This window comes from Vipera berus (genome assembly GCF_964194415.1).
Source record: "Vipera berus genome assembly, chromosome: 2".
Classification (NCBI taxonomy): domain Eukaryota; kingdom Metazoa; phylum Chordata; class Lepidosauria; order Squamata; family Viperidae; genus Vipera; species Vipera berus.
In genome coordinates, this window is record NC_138203.1 from 216,862,108 (window position 1) to 216,887,420 (window position 25,313).

General features: G+C 38.5%; 2 protein-coding genes and 1 long non-coding RNA gene across 4 annotated transcripts in view; 2 read left to right on the forward strand and 1 right to left on the reverse strand.

Annotated features, from left to right (window-relative positions):
- Positions 1-25,313, reverse strand: part of RNF123 (ring finger protein 123) — a 118,365-nt gene that overhangs the window by 4,813 nt on the left and 88,239 nt on the right. For both annotated transcript variants that reach the window (XM_081317386.1, XM_081317385.1), the window contains exons 37-38: positions 5,611-5,753; positions 1,834-1,928 (exon numbers count right to left, since the gene is read on the reverse strand). In XM_081317386.1, the coding sequence (XP_081173512.1) occupies positions 1,834-1,928; positions 5,611-5,753 (238 nt within the window). The remainder of the gene's footprint in view (positions 1-1,833; positions 1,929-5,610; positions 5,754-25,313) is intronic.
- On the forward strand, positions 2,405-5,163 carry LOC308662015. The gene is made up of 2 exons (XR_014025081.1): positions 2,405-2,501; positions 3,621-5,163. It is a non-coding gene; the product is annotated as an uncharacterized lncRNA (long non-coding RNA).
- Positions 16,698-18,266, forward strand: AMIGO3 (adhesion molecule with Ig like domain 3; the record flags this gene model as incomplete). Its single annotated transcript, XM_081317387.1, has 1 exon — positions 16,698-18,266. The coding sequence occupies one exon, from the start codon at positions 16,698-16,700 to the stop codon at positions 18,219-18,221; it is 1,524 nt and encodes a 507-aa protein (XP_081173513.1). The 3' UTR covers positions 18,222-18,266.

Below are 25,313 nucleotides of genomic sequence, written 5' to 3' on the forward strand. Positions count from 1 at the left end.
TTCAGCGAGAGTCAGGCCATATGCCCCCAATCAAAAGAAAAACCTGAATCCAGCGAGCCAGAAGGCAGCCCAGCCGCCGCACCCCTCCAGTTCCTTCTCCTCGGCCCCAGGACACAGACGCAGTTGCAGCTCCTTGCCATAGCTGGGGCGGTACTTGAAAGTACCTCCTTCTGCTTCGTCCTGCACTCACCCGGCAGCCCCGACTAAAGGCCGTGAGCTCCAGCCTCACTCAGCCAAGGAAGGGGGTGGCATCCGAGACTACAGCAGATTTGCAGCTTGTCAGGGGCGCTCAAAGGCTGCCCAACTTTACTCTGGAATGTCGGGGTTGGAAAGCGGATGGACAGCACTGTGTTTGCAGGCCTGGCGGCACCTGCTGAAAAGCCTCCTACTCCCCCACCCCGCCGCTACCTCCTTCGGAGCTGTCCTGGTCCCCACGGTTTTGAATTCTTAAAAAAAAAAATCATGCTAGGATGAGACTTTGAAGGTTTGACACTAGAGGGAACCAGAGGAACTAAAGATTACAAGTAAAGGAAAAGAACTCTCAAATTTGGTTTACTAATACAGAATGGAGCAAAATGCTTTGACATTGAATAGATAAATCATTACCTCTGGTAACCCTTAATGGACTTTTGCTGACTAGGATTGAACAATGAGGCTTTAAGGATTTGTTTATAGATAACAGATGAGATGTGGGAGGAAGACATAAATTTTAAGAGAATTTGATAAGTTACTAAAATTGTTTATACTTATAATGAAGGGGAAGTTTTATATATATATATATATATATATATATATATATATATATATATATTTCTTTTCTGTTTTTCTGTTTTTATTTTCTTCACTATTTTTTATTGTTTTACTTTTCTTTTTTAGTATTTATTTTTTTAATGTTAATGTTTAATAACATTATAAAGTGAGATTTAAAAATGGCAAAATATGCAAAACAACCTCTTGTAAAAATTTTTTAAAACAAAACGTATGAAAATTACTATCTTTTAATATAATTTTGGGAGGGTTCAAAAGATGTTGGAATAAAAATATTTATGAGTAGGTTGTCATCTCTGCATTCAGGTTATACGGAGAACGCACGGAGTCCAACTCAGCTTGAGGCTCTTAATGAAGGTTCAGATCCTGTCTCTAGTTGGGCCTTGGCTAAAACCGTGACTTCCTACTGAAACCCAGAGATGGACTGTCACATACATCCCTCCTGCTCCTGCTCCCGCTCCCTCTCCCACCCCCACCTGCAGCAGCCTTCATACATCTCCAAATTGCAACTGGAAGATGAGCAAGCAGATAAATTAATAATTTATACCCAATCCCTGCCAGAGATCATGTTCTTTGCTGGATCACTGCTTCTCATTGGAGGTCACCCAAACATAGCAATAGATGCAAATGATATCTTTAAATGCAAGAATTAATCTGGACAGTTTTTTTATGCTACTGGAAAGCCCTCCTCCTGACACTTTTTTTTTATTTCCCACTCAAAATTAAACTCAGTTTGCCAATCTCAAGGCACAAACTTGTTTTTACCTGGAACCATGCCCTTACTGTTTTTCCTGATAGTTTGGAAAGTTCCAACTTGTGGAAACATAACCTTTGCAAGCACCTTTGACATAAAATCTGCAGTTTCATATGGTTCTACATTTCTGAACAAGATCTTGAAGTCAAGAGACATCCTAGCCTGCAAAGCGAATTACCGGTAACTGATATTACTTGCACTTATACAGCTCTCAGTTTCTTGCATCTATACAGCTCCGGCATGATGTTCACCATGGATGCAGGTTGCCAAAGGGAAGAACATGCACACATTTAGAAAATCAGAATACTTACCAAAGTGGCAGCTGCAGCTTGCTTGGATTCTTCACTGAGGTGGCCAAGCATTTGCTCCACCTTGGCTAGCTCTTCTTGGCTGATAAAATCAGTGTCTGCAAAACAAAATAAGGAAGAAGGAACTCAATGGGTATAGATTTTAAGAATATAACAGAAGAAAAAGTTACCAGTTACATTTTTAACTTTCAAAATTTCTCCATCTCTGCCTGGCTGGGAGCAGTTAAATTGAACTTGTAGAGAAGGTTGATGGCCACAGGATGGCAGAGTCTAAGACGTCTTCCAATTAGTCAAGCCCAGTAAGCACAAAACGATTAGTTTGAGCTCAAAATGACAACTGTGCTTTCAAAACTACTGTCCCACTGACATTCGGTGTTAGAAAAGCAAATGTGTAGAGTTCATATGTCACAGTATGAATGGGAATTTTATGCAAAAGTATTTTGCAAATGCATGGAGATATTCTTTCTGACCAGATACACTATAATATTTGATAAGGTTATAATTTTTAAAATATTTTATTTTTTCTGTATTCAGAACACAATGAGATGACACTTAATCCACCCATGAAAATGATGTATAATGTCACAAGCAACAGAATTTATGATAAAAAAGAATAATGTGAACCAAGTTAAGACTGTTTCAGGAAGAGGTACAAGAAAAGTTCCCTTATGGTATGTTCCAGGAAGCTTTTTCCCCAACCCAGTCTCTGCAACTAGGATATTGTATGTTGTTATAATATTTATTGTTTTATGGTAGCTTTCTTTCACTCTTTAGCCTTTAGGACTGATGCAACAAATTATGGGCCTTTTCTAACTGGATCAAGCTGGGAAGGGGAATAATTAGACAGGGCACAGAACAATTTTGAAGAAGTCCATGTGCCAGAAGCTAAAACACAAAGTACACAAACAAATCTGATAATCACCGTGTCAGCGAACAAATATCTAGGCTGGAGCATTTAGCTTCTGGGCCAACTCAGCAGCATTGTCAAGGGGGGGGGGGTGCTGGCAGATGCACAAGCTCACATTCTGGGAATCAAGCTATTAAAGAGTGGGCACTCTTTAACAGGCTGGAAAGGACCTTTTCCTACAGAGCCCAGAAATAGAAAGAGAACACAATCCCTTTGCTGCAAGACAGGGAAAGTCATAGCCAGGGCACAGAGTCTAATTGCAGAAGAGTCTTGATAGATGGGAGGTGATCCTGATCCTGTTATCAGGATTCATTTTATGAAACAATTAGCCGGGACAGATGAAGAGATACCTTACAGTACATTAGGGAAAAGAGAAGAGAATCTGCCTGTGGTATTCTCTGCAGCTGGCTCCTTTCCCTATAGCAATATTTTCATGCAATTATCGAAATAAATAAATAAATAAAAGCCTGCAGTTGTCAGGCAAGAAAGCCCCATTTATTTTGACTTCCAAGGAGCAGAAAAGTACTACAATTCCTGCAAAAACTATTGAATCTGTTCCAGTCAAGGTGCTTGAAGTTACTAATTAACAATAACTCCAGAAGGCGTGCACACTCACAATCAATATTTTTCATTTTTGGAAAGGTTGAAGTTCCAAATTTCACAATCAAATCTCTCTTACATCTCCTGTTATATATCCCATGGCGAGCATATGGCATACCAAGGGCAACTGTGATTGCCTCATTCAAACAGTTAGAAGAGCAGTTTCCCTGGGATTAGTTGAGGTTCACAGAAGAGCTATTACAAGGGAGAAAACAGAGATCATGTTTGAAGCCGAGATGTTGCTGAATATTGTCTAAATATTTTTTTCTCTCTCTCTCAACAGAACAGAAACTTATTTGATTCTACAGGAAAAAATTAGTTGATCATCATCATCGCCACCTCAATCATATCTAGTTTTGCCCATCAGCTCAAGATCACTGAAGGATTAACAGCCCGTGGAAAACACAGAAATTAAGACAATGCTTTTCTTTGGGGAGCAGCATTTCCCTGTCCAGATGCTCTAATTACTTTCCTACCTTTTTGTGGAGCTAAAGACAATAATCTGCTTCTCTCTTCTTAGAGCTGGAAAAATGTTTTTCTAACAGGGTTGATTTACTATTTTCATGGTACAGGGCAGCAATGCTTTCACTGCCCTCTTTTCAGCAATGTTTGATCCATAATGATAGTGCTCACAGTAGCTCAATTTCAGTGAAATGAGTGCTAGTTTAACAAAGTAACCTCATCAAGACAGACTTATGCTCTAACACACTCCCTCATTCCCCTTAACCTTCAAACACCCAAAGCAAACCATCCATCATTTCCAAAAGCCACCATGATGCCTCTGATCCTCTTCGTTTCAGCGTCATCTCTAGTTTGGGTCATCATAGCCTTTTTACTTACAATGCCAGTTATTCAAAGAATGCATAGTCTTCAAAAGGAGTAAGAGGATATCCACTTATGGGGAGACTGCAAAGGGTGCAGTATGTAAAAAGAGCTGAAACATTACCTTTTAATTGGTCAGATAAGATAGCCAGTTTTGGCCAAGTGGATACATAAAGTTTTATACTTTGTTAGTGTGGTCTTGCCCTTTGGCATTTATCTCTGCTAATATCCTTTTCCAAATATTTAGACTGGACAATATTTAGAAAATAACATTACAGTGCCAAATTTAGGTCCCTCAAAAGAACAGCACTAGAGAAGGCAGACTAAGATGAAACCTGTTCCTATATTTCATTCTATGGATACATTACACAATCTTATATTGTGTGATGGGATTAATATTATAACCTAAGCAGAGTCAAATGCATAGTGTATTTGTTTGCTCTGCTCATCAATTGAAGAGTTCCTTGGTTGCTAACATACGATCAATAAAAAGGTACAACACAACTACAAAACTCAAATGGACAAAGGAAAAAAAAGGAAAAACGAACTCAGGCTCTATTATTTAAAGTTAACAATTATACCACAGTTCATATAATGATAGCTGGGACAGCAAAAATTCAGGATGAGATGGTGCCTGATGGAGCATCTTTCATTGGAGCCAATATAAAACAGTCTTTTTCTCTGCTTCCAATCAATATTTAGTCAGATCAGTTATATGTTCAGCTACTATTCTCATGGAAGAGAAATGTAGGAAGAACATATAACAATGCTTGGTCCACCCTTATAGTCCTGAAAACTGCAACTCTCCAAGTTTCTGGAAGAAATATTCTCTAACAACTTTTATCTGACTTTATAATTAAAGATTCTGGGGACTGGATCCAGGTTTTCCTACCACAAACGTGCCATGACCTATTTCAACAGTTCTACTCAGCTTTGCTAATCATCCCTATTAGAAGATGTTTGTACTATAAAGAATCATAGAATAAAATAATATAAGGACTTTGTGACATGTTTTATTGTGTTATTTTGTTCTGGATGCATTTTAACTGTGGATTTTTTTCTCACATGGGTTTTGCTATAAAAATAACTGAATGTTTATCAGAAAAGAGGCTCAGATTTCATCTTAAATAAAGCTCTGATACTTCAAAGCCTTGACAGATGTTTCCCAGAGAATAGGAAGTTGCAGTTAGTCTTGGGCATGCAAGGACAGGAAATTATTGTATACCTCTGTAGAGTTTCAAAAAGCAGATACACTTTCAGGATAAGAACAGGTTAACGGGAAAAATACCAAGGGGACATTAAAAGGTTTTGTAGACCGTTCACAAACTTCAGAACAGGGCCTATATTACTGTCTTTTCTACAAAGGCAACCATCAATCTGACTAGGGACAAAAAGTAATGCAAGCAAGCAGTTTTTGGCGAAAGGAGGTATAACATACCGGGGATACTTACAGCTCTGCAGGGAGAAATGTTTCTTGTCAGCAGAAGATGATGTCGTTCCCAGTACTAAAGGCTCCGTGTGACCCAGTAAGTACTGAATGGAGCGGAGCTGGAAACAAGGATCTGCCAGGATCACAGCCGTTGCTCGTTCAGCCCTATAAAAACAGACAGACAGATAGGGAGATCCTCTTGTTAAATGCCTTGCCCTGCAGGGTACTGCTCTGCTTACAACTGTGGCTCTTTTGTCACAAAAATGCATACAACTTACAGACCACAGCCCTCCATTAAAGAAATATGCACACCCACTCGTTGCCCTGAGAACACTTCCTGTGGGTGCTTCAAGACAGTATGGATTGCAATAGCTGAAGGGAAGGAAGGCCAAAGACCCTCAACAAGCTTCAAAGGGACTAGAGCCTATTTGCTAGAAAAACAAACTCATTTTTGGAAGGTACCTGAGAATCCCTTTTGGACAGTTTATTTCTGGAAGCTAGTATTTTAGAAGCCAATGGCTTTCGCAATTGGAGTAAAGAAAGCTCACAGTTTATATGCCTCAACGTTCCCCTCCCCGCATTTCCCAAGACACAACATATTCATAAATTAAACATGTATTAAACATCAGATACTTTATTTCTTCATTTGATTGATATTTGATTCAAGGGTGAAAGACAGCTGCTTAGCAACTAGATCAGCTGATAGGCTGCTTTTGCTCTGCCAATTCCAGGGAATCTTGAAAAACAATTAAATAAAAAAATACCCAGCATTTTAAAGTAAGACAAAATTGGGTGCAGTAGGAATAGGGCAAACTCCACCTCCTTATTTATTTATGTTTATTTTAAAACAAATATCTAAGAAGAGTAAAGAAATTATTCTAAGGAACAAGTATAGATAATCCACACAAGGCTTCAAATGACACTTTATGTATTAAAGAGAATTTTTAAAAGCCCTCTTGTCATGACTCACAGATTATTTAACTTGCCCAAAATAAGTGAGGAACAAGAAGCAGCAAGATTTTTTAGGAATAAAAAGCTATATATCCACAGAAAATCAATAATTGACCTATAAGTGAATAATACTATGTAAACTAGAAACCAAAATGCTATGAAATGGTTGCATTTTCTGGCTTATTTTAAAATGTTGTTTACTTATAAAAATATTTCTCTACTCCTTGTATTGGTAGAATATAATCAGTAAAATAATACAAAGCAATGACAAAGCACTAAAATAGAACCACATTAAAAGCATATTCAATATACTGTACAATTAAAAACTAAACTGCAGTTACAGAAATCTGAATGGTTGAATGACTAGCTAGTTTTCCTTGCTAAGGAATAAAGTAAGGGCAGTGCTACATTGCTTGCTGGAGGAAAAGTTTCCCACAGTTGAGTCACCACAGCCAAGAAAGCCTTTTCCACACAATGTGCAATATCCAATAGTAAGATGCAAAGGAGGGTCCCTAAAGAATATCTTAATAACAGATGGGCCAATAAAAGGAAATAGCCAAACCATGGAGCCAGTTCAATGTGTCATCGCTAATGTCTTAAACTTGGAATAAAAATATATTGACAATGTGTGTAATTTCTTTAAAATGTATAATGTCTGGAGTCTAAATCAAATTCTCAGTAGCATTTCAATTTTCTAAAACTATTCTAGCCTTTATACGTATCTAATGATGCAACAAATCAGAAAACATCAACAGTCTCTTACAGAAGAAACAGCTGATAAGTACCCTGCAGATTACAGGCGCCACTAATAATTAATATTTTCAGAAAAATCATCTGGAGCCTTCAAGTCCCCAGCTTGCACCAAGGTAAGAATCCTAGAATACTGAATTCTATCAAATATACAAAACTGTAGCTTAACAAAAGATCTTATAAACATAGCTATAATTTTATCTTCCTTTCTCTTACCCTTCCAGTTTTAAGAAATGAAACTTAGAAAGGTGGGCAAAATAATTCATCCTCTCCCAACTACTTTTACTGGATACTAGGTACTAGGTTCCTTTTCCACACTTGGAATACTGCATCCAGTTTTGGTCACCACGTTGTAAAAAAGATGTTGAGACTCTAGAAAGAGTACAGAGAAGAGCAACAAAGATGATTATGGGACTGGAGGCTAAAACATGTAAGGAACGGCTGCTGGAATTGGGAATGTCACTCTAGTCTAATGAAGAGAAGGGTGACATGATAGCAGTGTTCCAATATCTCAGGAGCTGCCACATAGAAGGAGAAGCAACCTAGAACTAAGGAGAAATTTCCTGACAGTTAGAACAATTAATCTATGGAACAACTTGCCTCCAGAAATTGTGAATGCTCCAACACTGGATTTTTTTATGAAGAGACTGGACAACCATTTGTCTGAAATGGTACAGGGTTTCCTGCCTGAGCAGGGGGTTGGACTAGATGATCTCCAAGACCTCCAACCCTAACCCTATTGAGTCCTTACCAAGGACCTGGGATAGGCAGGTCTGGATGCTTGATGTTGTTGTTGTTGTTGTTGTTATTGTTATTAATTTGCTTTTATAAAATAAAAAGTAAACACACATAGCTGTCCTTGGTTTTTAATGACATGTAAATAACTAAAGCTTTAATGTAAAAGCCAAGGAATCTGAAATGAGTATGTTTTCCCACTACAAGGATAACAAAGAGTTTAATACTGGGGGGGGGGGGGGGGGGAAACGGTTGAAGGTCTTACATCTCCTGTCCCAAAAGACCTCCGAAATTGCACTCACACACCCCTCTTGGCTCAGCCTTTCTGCCTGGTGCAGTTGGGAAATAATTGATTGGCATGAATGGAGTGGGTGAGGTCCAGTGGTGGGATTCAAATATGTGAACAACCGGTTCTCTGTGTGGATGCTGCTTCTGGAAGTCTGTTCTGGGCCTGGGCAACAAAAAATTAGCTACCGGTTCTGCCGAAGTGGTGCAAACTGGCTGAATCCCACCACTGGTGCGCTCTCATTAGCACATAAGGGAGAAACAACAACAGCAGTTTTTATAGCAACTCCTGCCTCTGTAATTTTTAAAGTGCATAATTAGGGAATTAAATTAGGGAATTTAGCTAGATAAAGGACACAAACATAAGCCTTATTAAAAAGGAAACAGACAAAAAAAAAGACATCAAACTTGCTATGGAACCTTGGTGGTAAAAGATGCTGGACTATAGAGTTGTTAAAGTAGAGAGAATGTCTCCAGAAAATATTGTCCTCCAGGGGAAAAAAATTAAATATTCTGAGCAGAACACAAGAATCAGTTTGCTAATAATCAAGAAAAACTCTATTGTTCAGAAAAATCTAAAAAGGATTAAGCTCACTAGGATTTCATGGATTAAAAAAAGAGAGAAAGTGCAATCCAAATATTAGTCAGTAAAACAGACATAATCACTTACAGTCAAATTAAAGCTGAAAATCTCAGGACAGATTAAGCAAAACATTTATTGCTTGAGCTTCTGATGCTATCCTGGATCTGCGTAGTTGTCTGTAACCTTTTTCCAGAGGCTTCTGTTCCTACGCCTAGGTCCCACAGCTTTCCAGGGCTTAAATTTAAAATAATGCTTTCCCTTTCTAGAGAGAAGAATGGCAGACTTCCTCCTTCTGCTGTGGTTTAGATGCAAGTATGTATTAACTTTTTTTGAAATAAAAAGATACTGATTCTGTGCCTTGGCTAATTGTAAATACCAGAATAACCCATGGGCTCTATTCTGATCTCCAAAGTATGCCCATTATTCACTGCTTAGTTCTGCATAATAGTTCAGTGGGACTGAATTGCTCAGCTGTTCTGCACGTTCATCCACCTATACCTTCTTTCTTGGAAGTTGAACCCAGAAGGCGACAGGCCTCAAGATTCTGCATTATGAGCTGCTCAGAGCTGGTGATGACTGGAATACAAGCCCAATCAAGTAAATAAAGACACCACCTTTTCTGCCACGTTCTGCAAAGCTTTCTTCCTTTTTTACATCTATTAGTTGCCATGTCAATGAAATATTTTTAAACTGAGTTGACCTACAAAGCATGAGAGAGCTCTTGCCCTTGCCTCTGGCTCAAGTGCCAGGACATTTCAGCCAGTAAGAGGGTGGTGTCCGCTGCATTTAAAAAAAAAATCAGCACATTTAGTACCTGTAATGAGCAACCTGCCAGCCTATTGGGAAAAGGGCAGAGCTATCCTATATTTTCCTTCTATTTTCTGAAGCTGTGATTGGGACGTTGTGTGGTTGAGTTCTCCTTTCCTCAAATAAAGACAAAATATACAAGTGGTCTTCCTGAATCCTTTATGAAGAGCAAAATGACAGGTTTGCTAAAGTGCAGCAGCACATGGGTTCAGGGAAGCTGAGGACTCAGCTGCCCCCATCAATATTAGGCTCCCCTTCTCTCACTACGAGAGAAGACCTCTACTAGACTCAGTAAAGCAGCATCCTGCAAATGTAAACCTTCCAGTCATATTAAGAAGAACACTGTGACAGTTTTCCTTTGTCAGAATCTTTGCATTCTGATTCTTTTGAGTTCAGCATCACAGATGCGGTGTATCTGCTACAAATGATTATGCTCACCAAAAATTAAGAGGGCCACAACCCACGATTGCGTTCTGAGGGTGAGGGATTGACAGGAGGAAACTGTTTGCCTCCTAAGAAGACTATGTTCCCAGTGCCTTAGATGGTTCTGGCAGAAGTACCTGTTTCATTGTTGTTTCTCAGGGAACTATAGGACTACATCCCTCGGGGAAGGGAGGCATTTGAAACAATACACGCATACAGTTCCAAACTCAATCATAAATAATCAGAAGATGGAGCTGACTGCAGCCATCAAATGTTTTGTGTCAAATTTGATCTTTTCAGTTGAGGAAAATTCTGTTATTCTAAAACCATTAGGTGCTCTCGTGCTCCAACGTGCTACTATTGTTAGGAAGTTATGCTATTTTTTCCCCATTTTGTTGTGACTGAAGCGCTTGAAAATATTTGAGAAAACTTGAAAAGGAGGAATGTCCCTTTTCAGCATGTTAGATCTAATGAAATTATAGTCAGCAGAGTTCTTCCTGGTAGCTAAATGTAACTGGATATAGCCCAGATGCTTCCTGCTTATCTTCCACACAATAGGAATCTGCTTTACATTTATACTTTTCAAGAGAGATGTTTACTTTCTCTCTTGAAAATACCACTGCAGAGTGCATTTGAAAAAAAAGACATATATAGAAAAAATTCCCACAAATGGAATACGAATAGGCTAAAAGGAAAAGTGGTATAGTGCTATTTTTCTTTGAGTGTACATTTTTGGCATAGAGGTATACATTTATTGCATGATAGAGCAATCAACTTTGTGAATCTTCATATGCATTCTGGAACAAGGCTAGACATCTATTGCTTCATAAGAACCAGTTGAGAGTTCTCTTCCCCCACCCCCAAAGACTATAGAGATAACGCTCATCACTGCAGCAGTTAATTTTAGCTATGTGGCATTGACATTCATGCTCACTTTACTGTTTACTTACAGTGGTGGCCAAAATTGTGGAAACCTTTTGGGAAAAGTGTATTTTTGAGGTCTGATGGCTAATAACACTTTTTTTGGAGTAGTACCATAAAATTATATATCAATGGAAAGATAATTTAATCAAGAATGTAATGCAACAAAATTTGTTCAATTATCTGTATTCTACGAAAAGGTATAGCCAATGGGCATGAGTGTTTAGAGAGCCAATCAGGTGTCATCTTGTTTTGGCAATGAGCCAATCAGATCACATAGGATTCAGTTAGTGATGTCATGTATTGAAGCTGAGAGGAGGACATTTGTCAGTGTGTTATGTGATCGCTATCAAGTTGGTTGTTTTTTCCCCCCTTTCATTTAGTGAGCTTGTAAAATGTAATAAAATTAAAGTAATGGTGAAAAGAGTTGACTGGTTGCCCAGAAAGCAATGTAAAATAGTATTATTAAGTGAACAAGGCTACAGTTATAAAGAAATTAGAAGAAAAATTGGTGGCAACTTAACCAAAGGTGGCATTTCTACTGTACACTTTTCCCAAAAGGTTTCCACAATTTTGGCCACTACTGAAACAGCAACTTTATGGATCTAGCAAGGTCAAATCATGCTGATGATACACAGATTCAAAATGTTGCACATCAATCATACACCAAGCATGAGGTTGCTGTTGTGGGGAAAATAGGATGAGGAAGGAGTATTAGGTATATTTGCCATCTTCAGTTACTTATAAAGTAATTTTAATTTTTTTTAATTTTAATTCCATTTATATCCCGCCCTTCTCCGAAGACTCAGGGCGGCTTACAAGCTTAGCAGTAGCCTTCATTCTATGTATATGCCTGCTTATTAGGGCTTTCACACACACACCCAAGCGGCATTATTACAAAGTCAGCTTAATTGCCCCCAACAATCTGGGTCCTCATTTTACCTACCTCGGAAGGATGGAAGGCTGAGTCAACCTTGAGCCTGGTGGGATGCGAACCTGCACTAATTGCAGGCAGCTGGTGTTACTTAAGGAGGCATTAGCCCACTGCTCCACCAATACAGGTGGGATAAACATCTAATAAATATCTTTTACGGAAAACTGTGTTTGTTCTTTGTCTCCAGCACAAGTTTCATTTTCTTATGAAAGCTACATAATAACTAGACCACGGAGGGGAAGATAATTCCAAACAAGCAATATAATTACAATACTGCTTGTTCTGGGGTATATTTCACCCAAAGGAGGTTTTGTCTCCTTTTTGAGTGACACATTAAGCAAAATGCTAACAAAATAGAGAAGTTAAGAAAACACTGAAATATTTTAAAGATTGCTAATCCAGCCAAATGCTACATGGTAATTATGCTATATTCATCAGCAAGTAATAGCTATCAGCTATTTGAGGTAAGCTGGCTCAAGAACCATTGGAATTCTACTTTATTGTTTTAAAATATAATAAAATTTTGAAAGCTGGAGTTTCTCTTCCCCCCCTCCCCCACCTTATATCAAAGAAAATCAAGGCTGAGCAATCTTCTTTCTCCTCCACTTTGTTTTCCTGCTAATGCAATGTTTACAGAATCTGCATTTTCTTTTTTTTCAGGTTGTTTAGTCTTAAAGTGAAGACACTATAGTTTCCATAGCACTTTTAAGTTGTTTCTGTGACCACAAGTATCAGGTCTGAAATACAGGTGTTTTTTTTTTACCAAATGGCAAGTTAGTTCATCATTCTAAAATTTAAAGAATAAAAAGGTTTAAAAAAACCATTTAAATTCATTCAAGGCTTTCCTTAATGAACCAAAGCCAAGATTAATGGATCTAATCTTTGGATAAAAATCAGACCTGTGAGAAAGAACACTCGGGAAGAGGAAGTATAGAATCGTTTCCTTTACCTACTGTATACAGTATTCAAGTCCAGCTTTAAATATAGCTGCCTACAGGGAGGCATCTGGCAAGTATTTCTTCTACAGCAGAACTCCTTCAACTGGAAAACAGAGGGTTAAGTGCCCATCATATCCTGCAGCTGCAGCAGCCAAATTAGTCATTTGCTGCCCTAATGGAAACCAATTACTCGGTTTTGATTTTCACTTCCTTCAAATAAAGCAGCCTAGGTCTCCCTGGAAATTACACCCCAGGCCCTGCTGTAACTGCCCCTGCAATTACTCTGCCGACATGCCTGGTCAACTACCTTCAACTGTGCAGGGGGCAAAGGGTAATTCAATGGCATGCAATCTCTTTCAGTCTCTGATGAACCTTCAGAGCAAGAATAGCTTTCCGGCTAGCCAAACAAATGCCATAAATATCTGGAGTTTCTACCTGTTTTGTTTTTTTTAATCTTAGTTACCAGATGTTGTTTATTGCACTTGAACATCCAATTTTCTAACAAGATGCAGTATATTAATAGATCAGCCACAGACAAATGTGAAAGGAAGAAAGTCCAGATAATTACTCATAACAATACTGTTAAAAGAAAACCACAAGAAATATTGTTTGCAAATAGAAATGATGGAAAAAATAGTGAAGCGTTGAAGCATACAGATGTGCTCTGAAGTTGATTCTTACAAAAAATAATGGCTATAACAGATTTTACCGAGTCTGGAAAATGTATTTTTCTCAAGAGAAACTATCCATTTGTCCTTCTCACCTTCATGAAATGTGCACACATATTTTCCTAGAGAATAACTTTATAGCTAACATCTTGGCAAAATCAGTCACGCAGTAGCAAGGCAGTGACTTCTAAACTAACACAAGCTACTAATAAAAGGTAAGATGCAATATAGCAATAGCTATTGCTGTATTGCTCCATGGTGCTTTACAGCACTCTCTGAGTGGCTTACAAATGTCAGCATATTGCCCTCAACAATCTCATTTTACTGACCTTGGAAAGATGGAAGGCTGAGTCAACCTTGAACTGGTCAGGCTCAAACTCCCTGCTGTGGGCAGAGTTAGCCTGCAGTACTGCATTCTAATCCCTGCACTAACACGGCTCATAATATCCAGGAACAAAAGAAGCAACTCCTTGAATATTGGGGACACACTCCTAGCCATTTGCTCAAGAGTAGAGGAAGAATATAGGGAGCTACCTTACAGTGAGTCAGATTCAGGGCTGCAGGCAAAGTAGCAGTGGTAGAGCATGTGCCGCACATGGAAGAAGTTCCACCTTCAATCCTTGCCATCTCCAGATAAGCTGAACTTTATGAAACCTTGGTTAGTATTCAGTCAACACGGGTGACACTGAGCTATACGAACCAGTAGCCTGACTTTGACTCAGCGTGAGGCAACTTCTGATATTCACAGCAGGGAAAAGCATTTATTACTACAACTTGAAAATGAAACATAGGGCTTTAGAGAACCATTTATTTAATCAAATAAACAGAATGCAACAGGACAACTTCCTAGATTGTGGGACAGGTTGGTTTCACCCAGCATAGCAGAGGAAAACTTACTATATGACTGTACTAGAGGACAATCGGTAGCTATTAACTCACATCTAATTACTTTTATTGTACAACTTTTGGGAATTTGCCAGTGAAACAAGGTAGGTTTGCTCTCATAGAAGCCATTGCTAGGATTATGAAGTCATATATTACTGTGATCATTGTACTTATACACCAAAATCCAGATAGCACTGAAGGCTATAATCTGGAAGAATGGACCATGATGATGATGCAACATAGCAATAGAAAAGCTCTCAGTGAGTTTTCCTAATCAAGATTCCAGTGAAGAAGCTTTCACACAAGAGTGTCAAAGAAGTAGCTCTTTAATTTCATAGCAATGAAAGGCTCAAATGCAGTGTATCACAATGAAAACAGAAGCTTTGATGCTAAGAAAAGGGCACTTTGTGCACTTTTGGGAGAGAGAGAATTAGAATCTACTCAATTACTAAAAAAAATGTGTAATAGAGCCTGTCTCCATTCAAAAGTGCAAGATTATGCCTGAGTAGAGAAACTGAGTAGAGAAACACTGATAAAACCTACTAACTTCAGTGATCACAAGTGGGCATTGTTTCATCTTTGTACTTCAGTGTCATTGAGCCTTGGTGGAGCAGTGGGCTAATGCCTCCTTAAGTAACACCAGCTGCCTGCAATTAGTGCAGGTTCGCATCCCACCAGGCTCAAGGTTGACTCAGCCTTCCATCCTTCTCAGGTAGGTAAAATGAGGACCCAGATTGTTGGGGGCAATTAAGCTGACTTTGTAATAATGCCGCTGGGGTGTGTGTGAAAGCCCTAATAAGCAGGCATATACATAGAATGAAGGCTACTGCTAAGCTTGTAAGCCGCCCTGAGTCTTCGGAGAAGGGCGGGATATAAATGGAATTAAAATAAAAATAAAAATAAAATTGCCTATTGTACACCTCACTTCTGATTCAAGTTCCTAACTACCCTACAATTTTTCAAGTGCTTGCATCACAAAGGGTTGTAAACATAATGTCAAACATATATCCCATTCAGTGAAATAGAGAAAGTAATACATTTGAAATCTTGGTTGTCTCCTCTTTTAATAATTGCAAAGCCATGCGACCGGTGTAAAAAAATGAAGACCAGATTCAAGAGCTATTAAACTGAAAGTTTATAGAGGCAGCTTGAAAAGAGAAGCAGAAGAGTTGTTTAATCAGAACATACCCTTCCTCCTTTTTGCAAGCTGCTTCCTTTTCCCTCTTTGTTTCTCCTAAAATTGCAACCACTGGTGGAAGTTGCTGCAGTTCTTATGTGCCTCTTGGTTAGTCAGTCTTAGAAGGATTTTTTTTCTGCTTCTGCCAGGCATAACAAACAACCTACTTGCCATTCAAAAAAAAAAAAGGTCTTCATTACTGGTTCTCCTCTCTCCTCCCTTTCTAACACCACTCCCTTTTAACACAAGCCAATAAGATTGCTCCTAAGCCCACCAGGCTTTCCCTGTCAGTATTCACGGGCTGCTTGTAAATAGCAGAAGGAAGGAAGTGTTTGCATAGATTGATCTTGGCTGAAAGATTCAAGTAGCAGGAAGGAGTGATGCTTCTCAGTATAAGCCAGAGAATATGGAAACGGGGTAAGAGCTGCTTTTTTGGCATTTTCATTTGGGATTACAGAAGGGAAGGGGAAGGCTTCTACCTGAATCTCATTAACGATGGAGCTATACAGGAGTTGCCTAACCACAGGATGCAGACTCACTAATGGAATCTCTGACTCCCAAGGACAGTAGGCAGAAACGGCTCTGACTTTTCTGTGCAATAAAGTTATCAAAATTGCAGTTTCAAATGGATGTAAAGATAAGTTATCTGAGAAAGAAACAGCTTGGAGGCAAATCCTTAAACATTCTCAACGAACCTGAAGTAGAATTCAAAGAGATTTGGCTCAAGGGCATATTTATTTTTACCTTTACAGATGCACTGTGGCACTGAAATTATCTGGGGCAAAAACTGAACACAGAGGCTTGCTAAACTGGCATGCTGAACAGTACTTGCATGACTTTTTCAGCTGGATGTTGTTGTTTTCTTCCCGCAATGTGCACAAATCATTTTAGAAGACTTTTTAAATCTCTAAAAGGGGCCCATCTGATTTCAGCAATCCTTTCAACTGTTCCCATTGCCATGTTCCATGAAAGACCATGCTCAGTGTGAGTTTTAGTTTGGCAGTCTGGACTGATCTTGCTGGCAGGAAAGAGTGGATTTCCATCATTTCATAATGAGTGTGCTGACATTAACTCTATTTATTTGTAAACTTCTGGGGAAGATGTTGGTACTGTTTGACCTGGGTGTTCAAGTTAGCATCTTAAGCAATGCTTCCATTTTCACAAGATGCCCTGAAGTCTGCATCTGTACTGCTGATCTCCTGAGTTGTACCAGGAAAAACCTTCGGCATGTCCCTGTTCCATTGCCTCCTACAGCTATCACCTTGGATCTCAGCCACAATGCTATTGTTCATCTTCATGATTACTGCCTGACTACTTTACCACATCTTGAAACCTTAAGGATTAGCCACAACAAAATAAAAAACATCACCCAACATGTGTTTCGCAATGCTACTTACCTTCTGTATCTGGATATGTCCTCCAACCATCTGCAGACTGTGGAAAAATACTACTTTGAAGACCTTGTGAACTTGAAAGAGCTTCTCCTTTACAATAACAAAATAGTGCAAGTAGATGAAAAAGCTTTCATGACATTAATCAATTTGCAAAAGATCTATCTAAGTTGGAATAGGCTAACAAAATTTCCATTTGAGTCTATTCAAAAACTTGAACATCCTTATCTAAGGACGCTTGATCTTTCTGCCAACAACCTAAGCAGCATTCCTATTCAAGTAATAGCAAGTTTGCCTACGTACATTAAAAATGGCTTATATTTTCACAACAACCCTGTGAATTGTGACTGCTCTCTCCAGGAGATGCTCCAGGAATGGAAACATCGTGGTTTCAGTTCTGTGCAGGATTTCATAGAGGAGCACACTTGTAAAGCCTACCCCAATATGCTCTCCTTAATTAAGACCTTCAATTACAATAAATATTTTCAAATTTGTTCTTGGAACCAAAGAAAATTTGACATTCCAGAAGTGCTGTGCAGAGTGGGAGAATCCTTGGTAATAGACTGCAACACAAGCCTCCCTGAAGACAATACCACCACTTACAGGTGGATCTCCCCACGCCATGAATTATTCATGTATCCCGAGCACAGTGATCAGACACATCAGCCTTTAAAAAATGGAAGCTTAAAGATCATAAATGCCATCCGTTCGTTCTCAGGTGTTTATGAGTGCATAGCAATCAGCGATCTTCAAAAGATCAATGAAACATACGAAGTTAACGTGACAGTCCATTACTCCAAATTAGTGGAATCATTCAGTACTAGCCTCACAACCCTTCTAGGGTGTATTGTAAGCTTGGTATTAGTGCTGATGTACCTGTACCTTACACCATGTTGTTGCTCTAAGTGCTGCAAGAAGCCTACAAGTCCTCCTCAAGACTGCAGTGCCCAATCATCTATTCTTAGTACCGCTCCATCGGTCACAGATGTAACAAATCGCAAGATCAGTGCAAACAAGCATGTTGTTTTTCTAGAGCCTATCAAGGAGAATCACAATGGCAAGGTCAAGCTGGCTGTCACTGAAGACTTTGATGTGAACCCCCCCAAGCTCCTAAGACTTAAACTGGACTCGGAATCAATCAATACAGCTTTTTCTAATCCCGTCATGTCACCAGGAGATGCATAGCAAGCCAACTGCAGAAAGCCTTTCTTAGTGGACAGCTGGAATGGAAAACAAAATCCTGTTTCCATTCTGGGAGGAAGCGAGAAGACAAGATATATTCATGAAGGATTTCCTCACCACAATCTATAGAGGAGTTATTAAAATGTTTCTTGGATGGAGGATGCTGAATCTTACATCTTATATTACCTCCCCCTCTAATTCCTATCCAATTGCTCCAGTTCTCTTAGGCATGGAAATGAAAAGCAACTCCTTTTAAGCAAGGAAAGGAATAATTGTTCTCTGCACATCCCAAATGATTGCCGCATGCTTCAGTCTCAAGATAATAAAATGTCCTAGAAGGTTATCTTCTCCCATTAGAAAACTGCTGTGGAATATAAACTTGTGTTGTGGCTTTGACTTTTAGAGAACAAAGTTTTTACTATACAACAAGGCTGTTTTCATCTTTGCAGAAGACCAAGTGCCTCATATAGCCACATAGAGACCCTTTCTTACTTGCTCGAAACTGCTCTGACTAGACGCTGCTTCAAACCTCAAACATTTGTGAAAATAAATTCTTGAATCCACTCTTTCTACCATCTGCACTGCTTAAAAGAAGTTAGCATAAAAACAAGCTGAAGCAACGTTCCTTTTAGAAAAGAAACAAGCACTGCCCCAGATGACCATACTTGGATATGTGCAGTTAGCCCAGTAAGTAGAATTGATTGTACGCCTAGCCCTGGACTATTTTAATAAAATAGCTTTATTTCACTGGAACTAAATATGCTGGCTGAGATTTAAAAGCTCCATGTTCTAAATGTCTCTTTTTAATTAGCAAACTGTTTGTTAAGGCAAACCAGGCAGTATCACGGCTATGATAAACAGTTTGGATATATGTTTTTTAATCGTTTCAGTGGCAAACAAAAACCCATGCCTGAAAATAATATTTCATTTACACTTAAAGGGCAAGCATTCTCCTCGGAATTAGAGATACAAGAGAATTATACTCAAAGTTAAAAAGGACACTATTTTAGAGAAAGTGCTGATGTTCATTATTTTCTTTTGTGTACAATGAGATTCTGATTGATACAAATATTGCCCCCGAACGCATGCATTTTTTACGTGAGGTAAGGAATAGATATCTAGCACTGCCACTCAAAAGTAGAATGTCCTTTTCATTCATCTGTTGCCATCGAACAGTCATAAAAGATGCATTTGATCTTAGGATAATACCTAGGACCCATCTGTGCCGTGCTCAAGGTTATCATGTAATGCAAGACTTGAATGAACAAACTTGCCAGCTTCTTTCTCCTTCAGAAAGGCAGATAAGCTTGAGAAAGCACTATTTTGGTAGTATTTGTAATCCATAATAAGAAAAGGCATGGCAGACTAAAAGTCCTCTCCAGTTGCATTTAAATGAAAGTGTTTTTAAAAATAAACATTTGCATTTGAAAGTGTCTTTATAGTGTTACATTGTGGGACATAGCTGGCTTTATATATATTATCGGGTCATCTGACAAAGTAAAACTCTGTGCACAATAAGCCAGTTTATCTGATCTCAATTATCTAAAAAAAATATAAACCAGATTAAAACCAGTGAATTCTTCTAAAGTATAAATTTGAAGGTATCTTCTGGCCAGCAACTAGCTTATTTCTAGACAGTTATTAGAAAAATCAGGGGAGGTAATGCCTCAAATCCCTATTCCAAAAGTAGTCAGCAAGCATTTTTGTTGACAAAGACATTACTTCCAAATTTAAATCAGCTGTTATTTTTCAGGGGAACAAGTCTAAACCTCAGACTTTCTTTCTAATTCCTGCCTTATGATATTGTATATTTTATAATTTGTTTTGTATTTTAAAGCCTCAAAATTGTTAATGCTTATTAATCAAAATCCTTAATTATGTTTTTTCTATCTTTTTTTTAAAAATCCAGTAGCGAATCTTATGTATATTCCTGGCTACAGAAATCTGCATGAATAACAATTTATGCCTGGAAAGTACCTGAACCTGGACTGTCTTGAGTCTCTAGAGGAAAGCCTTTTCAATGTCGTGATTTCTAAGGACACCATAACAGAGCCTTCAAGATTCAAGCTTGAACTGTAGAGAGAACCACCATCAAAACTGCTTTCGGCAAGGGGAAGCAATAAACTTACATCAGGTCCTATTTATGGGTTTCTGCAGGGAAAGCAAGAGAGGGGCAAATGATAACAGATGTGAGGGGTCCTTGGTGCTCTCTGAGCTAGGTTGGAGGTTTTTTTTGCAGATGTTTCATTACCCAAACTAAGTAAAATCATCAGTGTAGCAAGGAATGGGATTTGCTCTCAGTCTATATTCCAGTGGCTCGCCTTGTCAGGGTTGTTGGGGGTGATCTTGGTGTTTCTTTGGTTGGGTTGTTTGGGGGTCCCTTGATTGGGGCACTGTTTACTTCTTGACTGTTAGTCTGATGTTAATCCTAGCGTTAATCTATGCTCACCTGGATGTTGATTGCCGGTGGGGAGGTATTTTGGTCTTTTTGTTCCCTTTCTAGCTTGTTCATTGTCTCTTTTGCACAGTATATAGATGCTGTTTATGTATCTATTCATGGCCAATTTGTCAGAGTGCCAAGGCTTCCAGAAATTTTGTACCACTTTTGGACTTGGCTTGGATGGTTACAGCTTCCTATTTGAAACTATGGTTAAGTCTGTCCACATGTTGTGAAATTAAAGAGTTTTCATGATGTCTTCTGATGATGTTAGCTATTTGTGTAATGACATGTCTGCAAGAAAATGACCAAGCTCAGAGAGCACCAAGGACCCCTCATTTCATCCTTGAGCTACAAGTATTCTCTTTACTGATAACATACACCTTATCATTTGTGATAGCACAATTTGTGTCAGGCATTCTGATGCAAATATATACTTTCAGCATGTATATGATTACATCATTTCACATGCGTCATCATTATGGCATCACAGTTTACTGTGTACACTGCTGGCATTACTGACTGGGATATTTGTAGACATATATTAACCCTTAATCAAAAAGGGGGGAGCTGAGCAGCTGACCTCAAAGTTCCCAGATAAAGCACACTCTTTATTGGCATACACTTCTCCTGGAAATGGGGTACATTTGTCCTCCTTTCAAGAAAGAAAGTACAGTACTCCATTTCTTGATCAAGCAGCACTACAGAGAATTGTCTTTTTGAATTAGAATAGCCAAGGTCTGGTTGAGTGTATTAAAGGATCCTTCTACAAGGGTACCAGAAACAAGACAAGAGGTTGTAAAATTTTTGTTTATCTTTTATTCTGGCTATAGTGCATTGTGGAATTTGAAGCTGAAATTTTTTAAAATGTTTATTCTTCATAAATGAAAAAGCAGAACGTATTTGCTGAAGGATCAAAAACCAGGAAGCATAGGTGATCTAAAGCAGGGCTTTTCAACCAGTGGTACGGGTACCACCTGTGGTACATTGGCACCTGGCAGGTGGTACATGACCATCCTAGAAAAGTGGTAGCGGGGGAGGGGAATGGCAGCACCGCACAAGCCTGAGCGAGAGATGGCTGGAGCTGCAGGGCTGTCAGGACTCAGCGGAAGCGCCAGGATCAGCACTTCTTTGGGGCTGTCAGGGCTCAGTGGAAGCACCAGGATCAGCGCTTGGGGGGCTCTTTTTTTCAGCACCACTGTAACTTCAGTCACTAAGCGAACTGTTGTAAGTCGAAGACTACCTGCACTTCATCACTTTTTTCCCTTTTTTTTGGCACCTTGTTTGGCACCAGGTTTTTGACACCTTGCTAGGCGACTGGTGGTACTCGGATGTTGCCATATCCTAAAAGTGGTACAATGGGTGAAAAGGTTGAAAAGCCCTGATCTAAAGTACAGAATTTCTGTTGCATTTCCAGTTATTTATTATTTTGCAAGCCATGAGTCATTGCCAAATTATTCAAAATAAAATAATTGTTTCCAAAACTTAAAAAATAATTATTTTCAGAATTTATTTTGAGAGTAAAGCACACATTGCTTCTGTAAAATGCATGCCATTCTAATTATAAAACAGAAATCACTCTCCAAAACATGTAATCAGGGAAGAGGGGAGGTCAGGAAACTTTGTTTACCTTTCTTCCATGTATATGGTTCAATAATAGAAAAGAGGAACCTATCAGCTTTCAAGTCTTAAAAGAGCCTTGGTGGAGCAGTGGGCTAATGCCTCCTTAAGTAACACCAGCTGCCTGCAATTAGTGCAGGTTCGAGTCCCACCAGGCTCAAGGTTAACTCAGCCTTCCGTCCTTCCGAGGTAGGTAAAATGAGGACCCAGATTGTTGGTGGCAATAAGCTGACTTTGTAATAATGCCGCTGGGGGGGGGGCGAAAGCCCTAATAAGCAGGCATATACATAGAATGAAGGCTATTGCTAAGCACATTGATTTGTGCTTTAAATTGTAAGCTGCCCTGAGTCTTCGGAGAAGGGCGGGATATAAATGGGATTTTAAAAAAAAAGTCTTGGTGAGCAATAATTTCCAGGATGCCTCATCATTATTGATGCTGGCTGGAGGCACTGGTCTGGTTAATCTGTAACATCTGGAGGATCACAGATTCCTTTTTCCCTGTTCCAGTTATCTATATATATTAAATATTCCCAGAAGGGGCTTTCAATTTTATATCTACTTTATTTATTTAACACATATATACAGTCAGCCCACCTACAATGGGATTTTCTTGGTGATCAAACAATAAAACATAATGCATAACAAAATCAATTAAAAGAATGAAGTTGACATCATGGCAATAACACCTTATTGAACGTTCCACACATATACATCACATCCTCCATTAACATCCCACATCTAGTACCTGCCAGAAAAGTGAGATCTTCATGTCCTTTTGCAAAATATATGATGTTCTGCTTAGCTCATGAGGATTATGCAAAAGATTAGCCCAATTTCTATTTCAGTCATGTGTTACTGAACCTATGCAGCAACAGTGCTTGATTTTATCTAGTTCTGAGTCACCTGCCTAATCTAGCTTTGAGAACACAGCATAGTCAAGGTTCATTGTGACTTCTAGACTATATAATAAGCATTAAAATATCTATCAGGCCTGGGCCAGCTAATCACAACAGAATATATTTTATTCAATTCTGAACTCTCCAAACAACTTTTAACTTCATGCTTACACTTAATTCCCACTATTGATATGACACAGTTTTGCTGGCAGTTATTTCACAGTGTTTGCTAATTGATGGAATTCAATTATGAGAGGGATGATTGACTTTTAATGCCCATGAGATGCTATGGCAAGAAAATAATTATACCACTAAAAGGAGTTTATCCTTAGAATTCACTGACTATATCCACGTCAAAGATGCATTCCCTGGAAAAGAAAGTTTGGCAGCACAAACTTTAGTGGGTAGCTAGGGATTGTTATTACATTCATGACAGGGAAAATTAAAACTGCAAAGGATTATTACTTAGTTATTTTTTGAAAAAGACTATTGGGCTGAAACTGAAAAAATAAAGTAATACCTTCCTCAGGACTTGCAAGGATTTTACATTTTATTAAAATATTTTTTTCTCAAAAGATCTTGGTGAAAAAGAAGTAACTTTCCCAAAGAGGCTGTGCCTCTTAGTTAGGAGAAAAGGGAACATTGCAGTTTCTCCCCTGCTATTTGTTTTGTTTTCTCTAAAACACATGCAAACTCAGCGGGTCAAGCCCTCCTTCTATATATATATGGGAAAAAGGAAAACATGATTACAGAAGCAAATTATACACACACGTGTATGTATATGTCTAGTACACAGACACACAGAGAGAGAGAGAACACCTAATTTTTAAATGCATTATTAAACCCTGACCACACTTAATAATGTCATTCAATCATTCATTCATTCATTCATTCATTTCTATGGTCACTCATCTCAGTCAATGACTCTGGACAGCTTGCAATTAAAAAAAACGTATTACAATTAAAAAAAACTAAAATATTTTAAAACAACAAAAAATAATAAAAGCATCCAAAATAAATGTACACAGGAGCTGAGATACTTGGTCAGTCAGCAATACAGGCAAGAATTGTGGCCCTTAAAACACTGACCAGACTTTACCCTTACGCTGACAGACAGTTTGTAAGGAAAAAGCAAACACACCCTTGATGTCCAAGACTGCAAATGTGAGATAATGTTGTCTTTCCCAGATTGAAAAATAGTATTTTTGCTACCTCCCATGTTCAAGAAATTCATAACTCTATGGTTATAAATTCCGGAATTTGGGTATATAATTCGAAGTATATTCACATGTTTAAACTATACTGAATCTGTAATGAACTGATGGATTTGTAACAATGAAAATGGGCAAGAGTGGGACAGGACTATTTCATATTCATATCTCTCTCACCATCTTTCAAATGTAATTGGACAACAGCTAAAACTTTTAAAACACATTCTCTCAGCATAGCAAAAAACATGAAAATAACAATTTTTTCCTGAATTAATTTTATTTTTTTATTTCATTAAATACATTTTAAGATTTTCTAGCTATTAATTTCTTAACATTGGACATTCCAATTATATAACAGTTCTTGCAACTAATTAATGTCCACTTTGATAATGCTATTTAATTGTTCATAAAAATACTGCAGATTTGGAATACATAAAGATACATCCCAACGCCAACAGATGCTCAGGAGTTTTAATCATGATTAATAATACATCAGAACCAAACTCTGAAATCAAGAGGTGTTACAATAAAATATACTGCTGTTTTCACAATTTTACGCAATCCAAATTCCTCTTGCATAAATTATTTTTTAAAAATGGACCAATAAGCTGATGTTAAATATTGTGCATGAATTCAAATAAATAAATAAATAAGATTGGACAGCCATTAGTCTGAAATGGTATAGGGTTTCCTGCTTGAGCATGGGATTGGACTAGAACACCTCCAAGGTCCCTTCCAACTCTGTTATTGTTATTCTGACCTACCCAGGGTACAACTCAGGGGTCTTCAAACATGGCCCTTTTATGACTTCTGGACTTCAACTCCCAGAATTCCTCAGCAAGGCACACTGGCTGAGGAATTCTGGGAGTTGAAGTCCACAAGTCATAAAAGGGCCAAGTTTGAAGACCCCTGGACAACTTATGAAACTGAA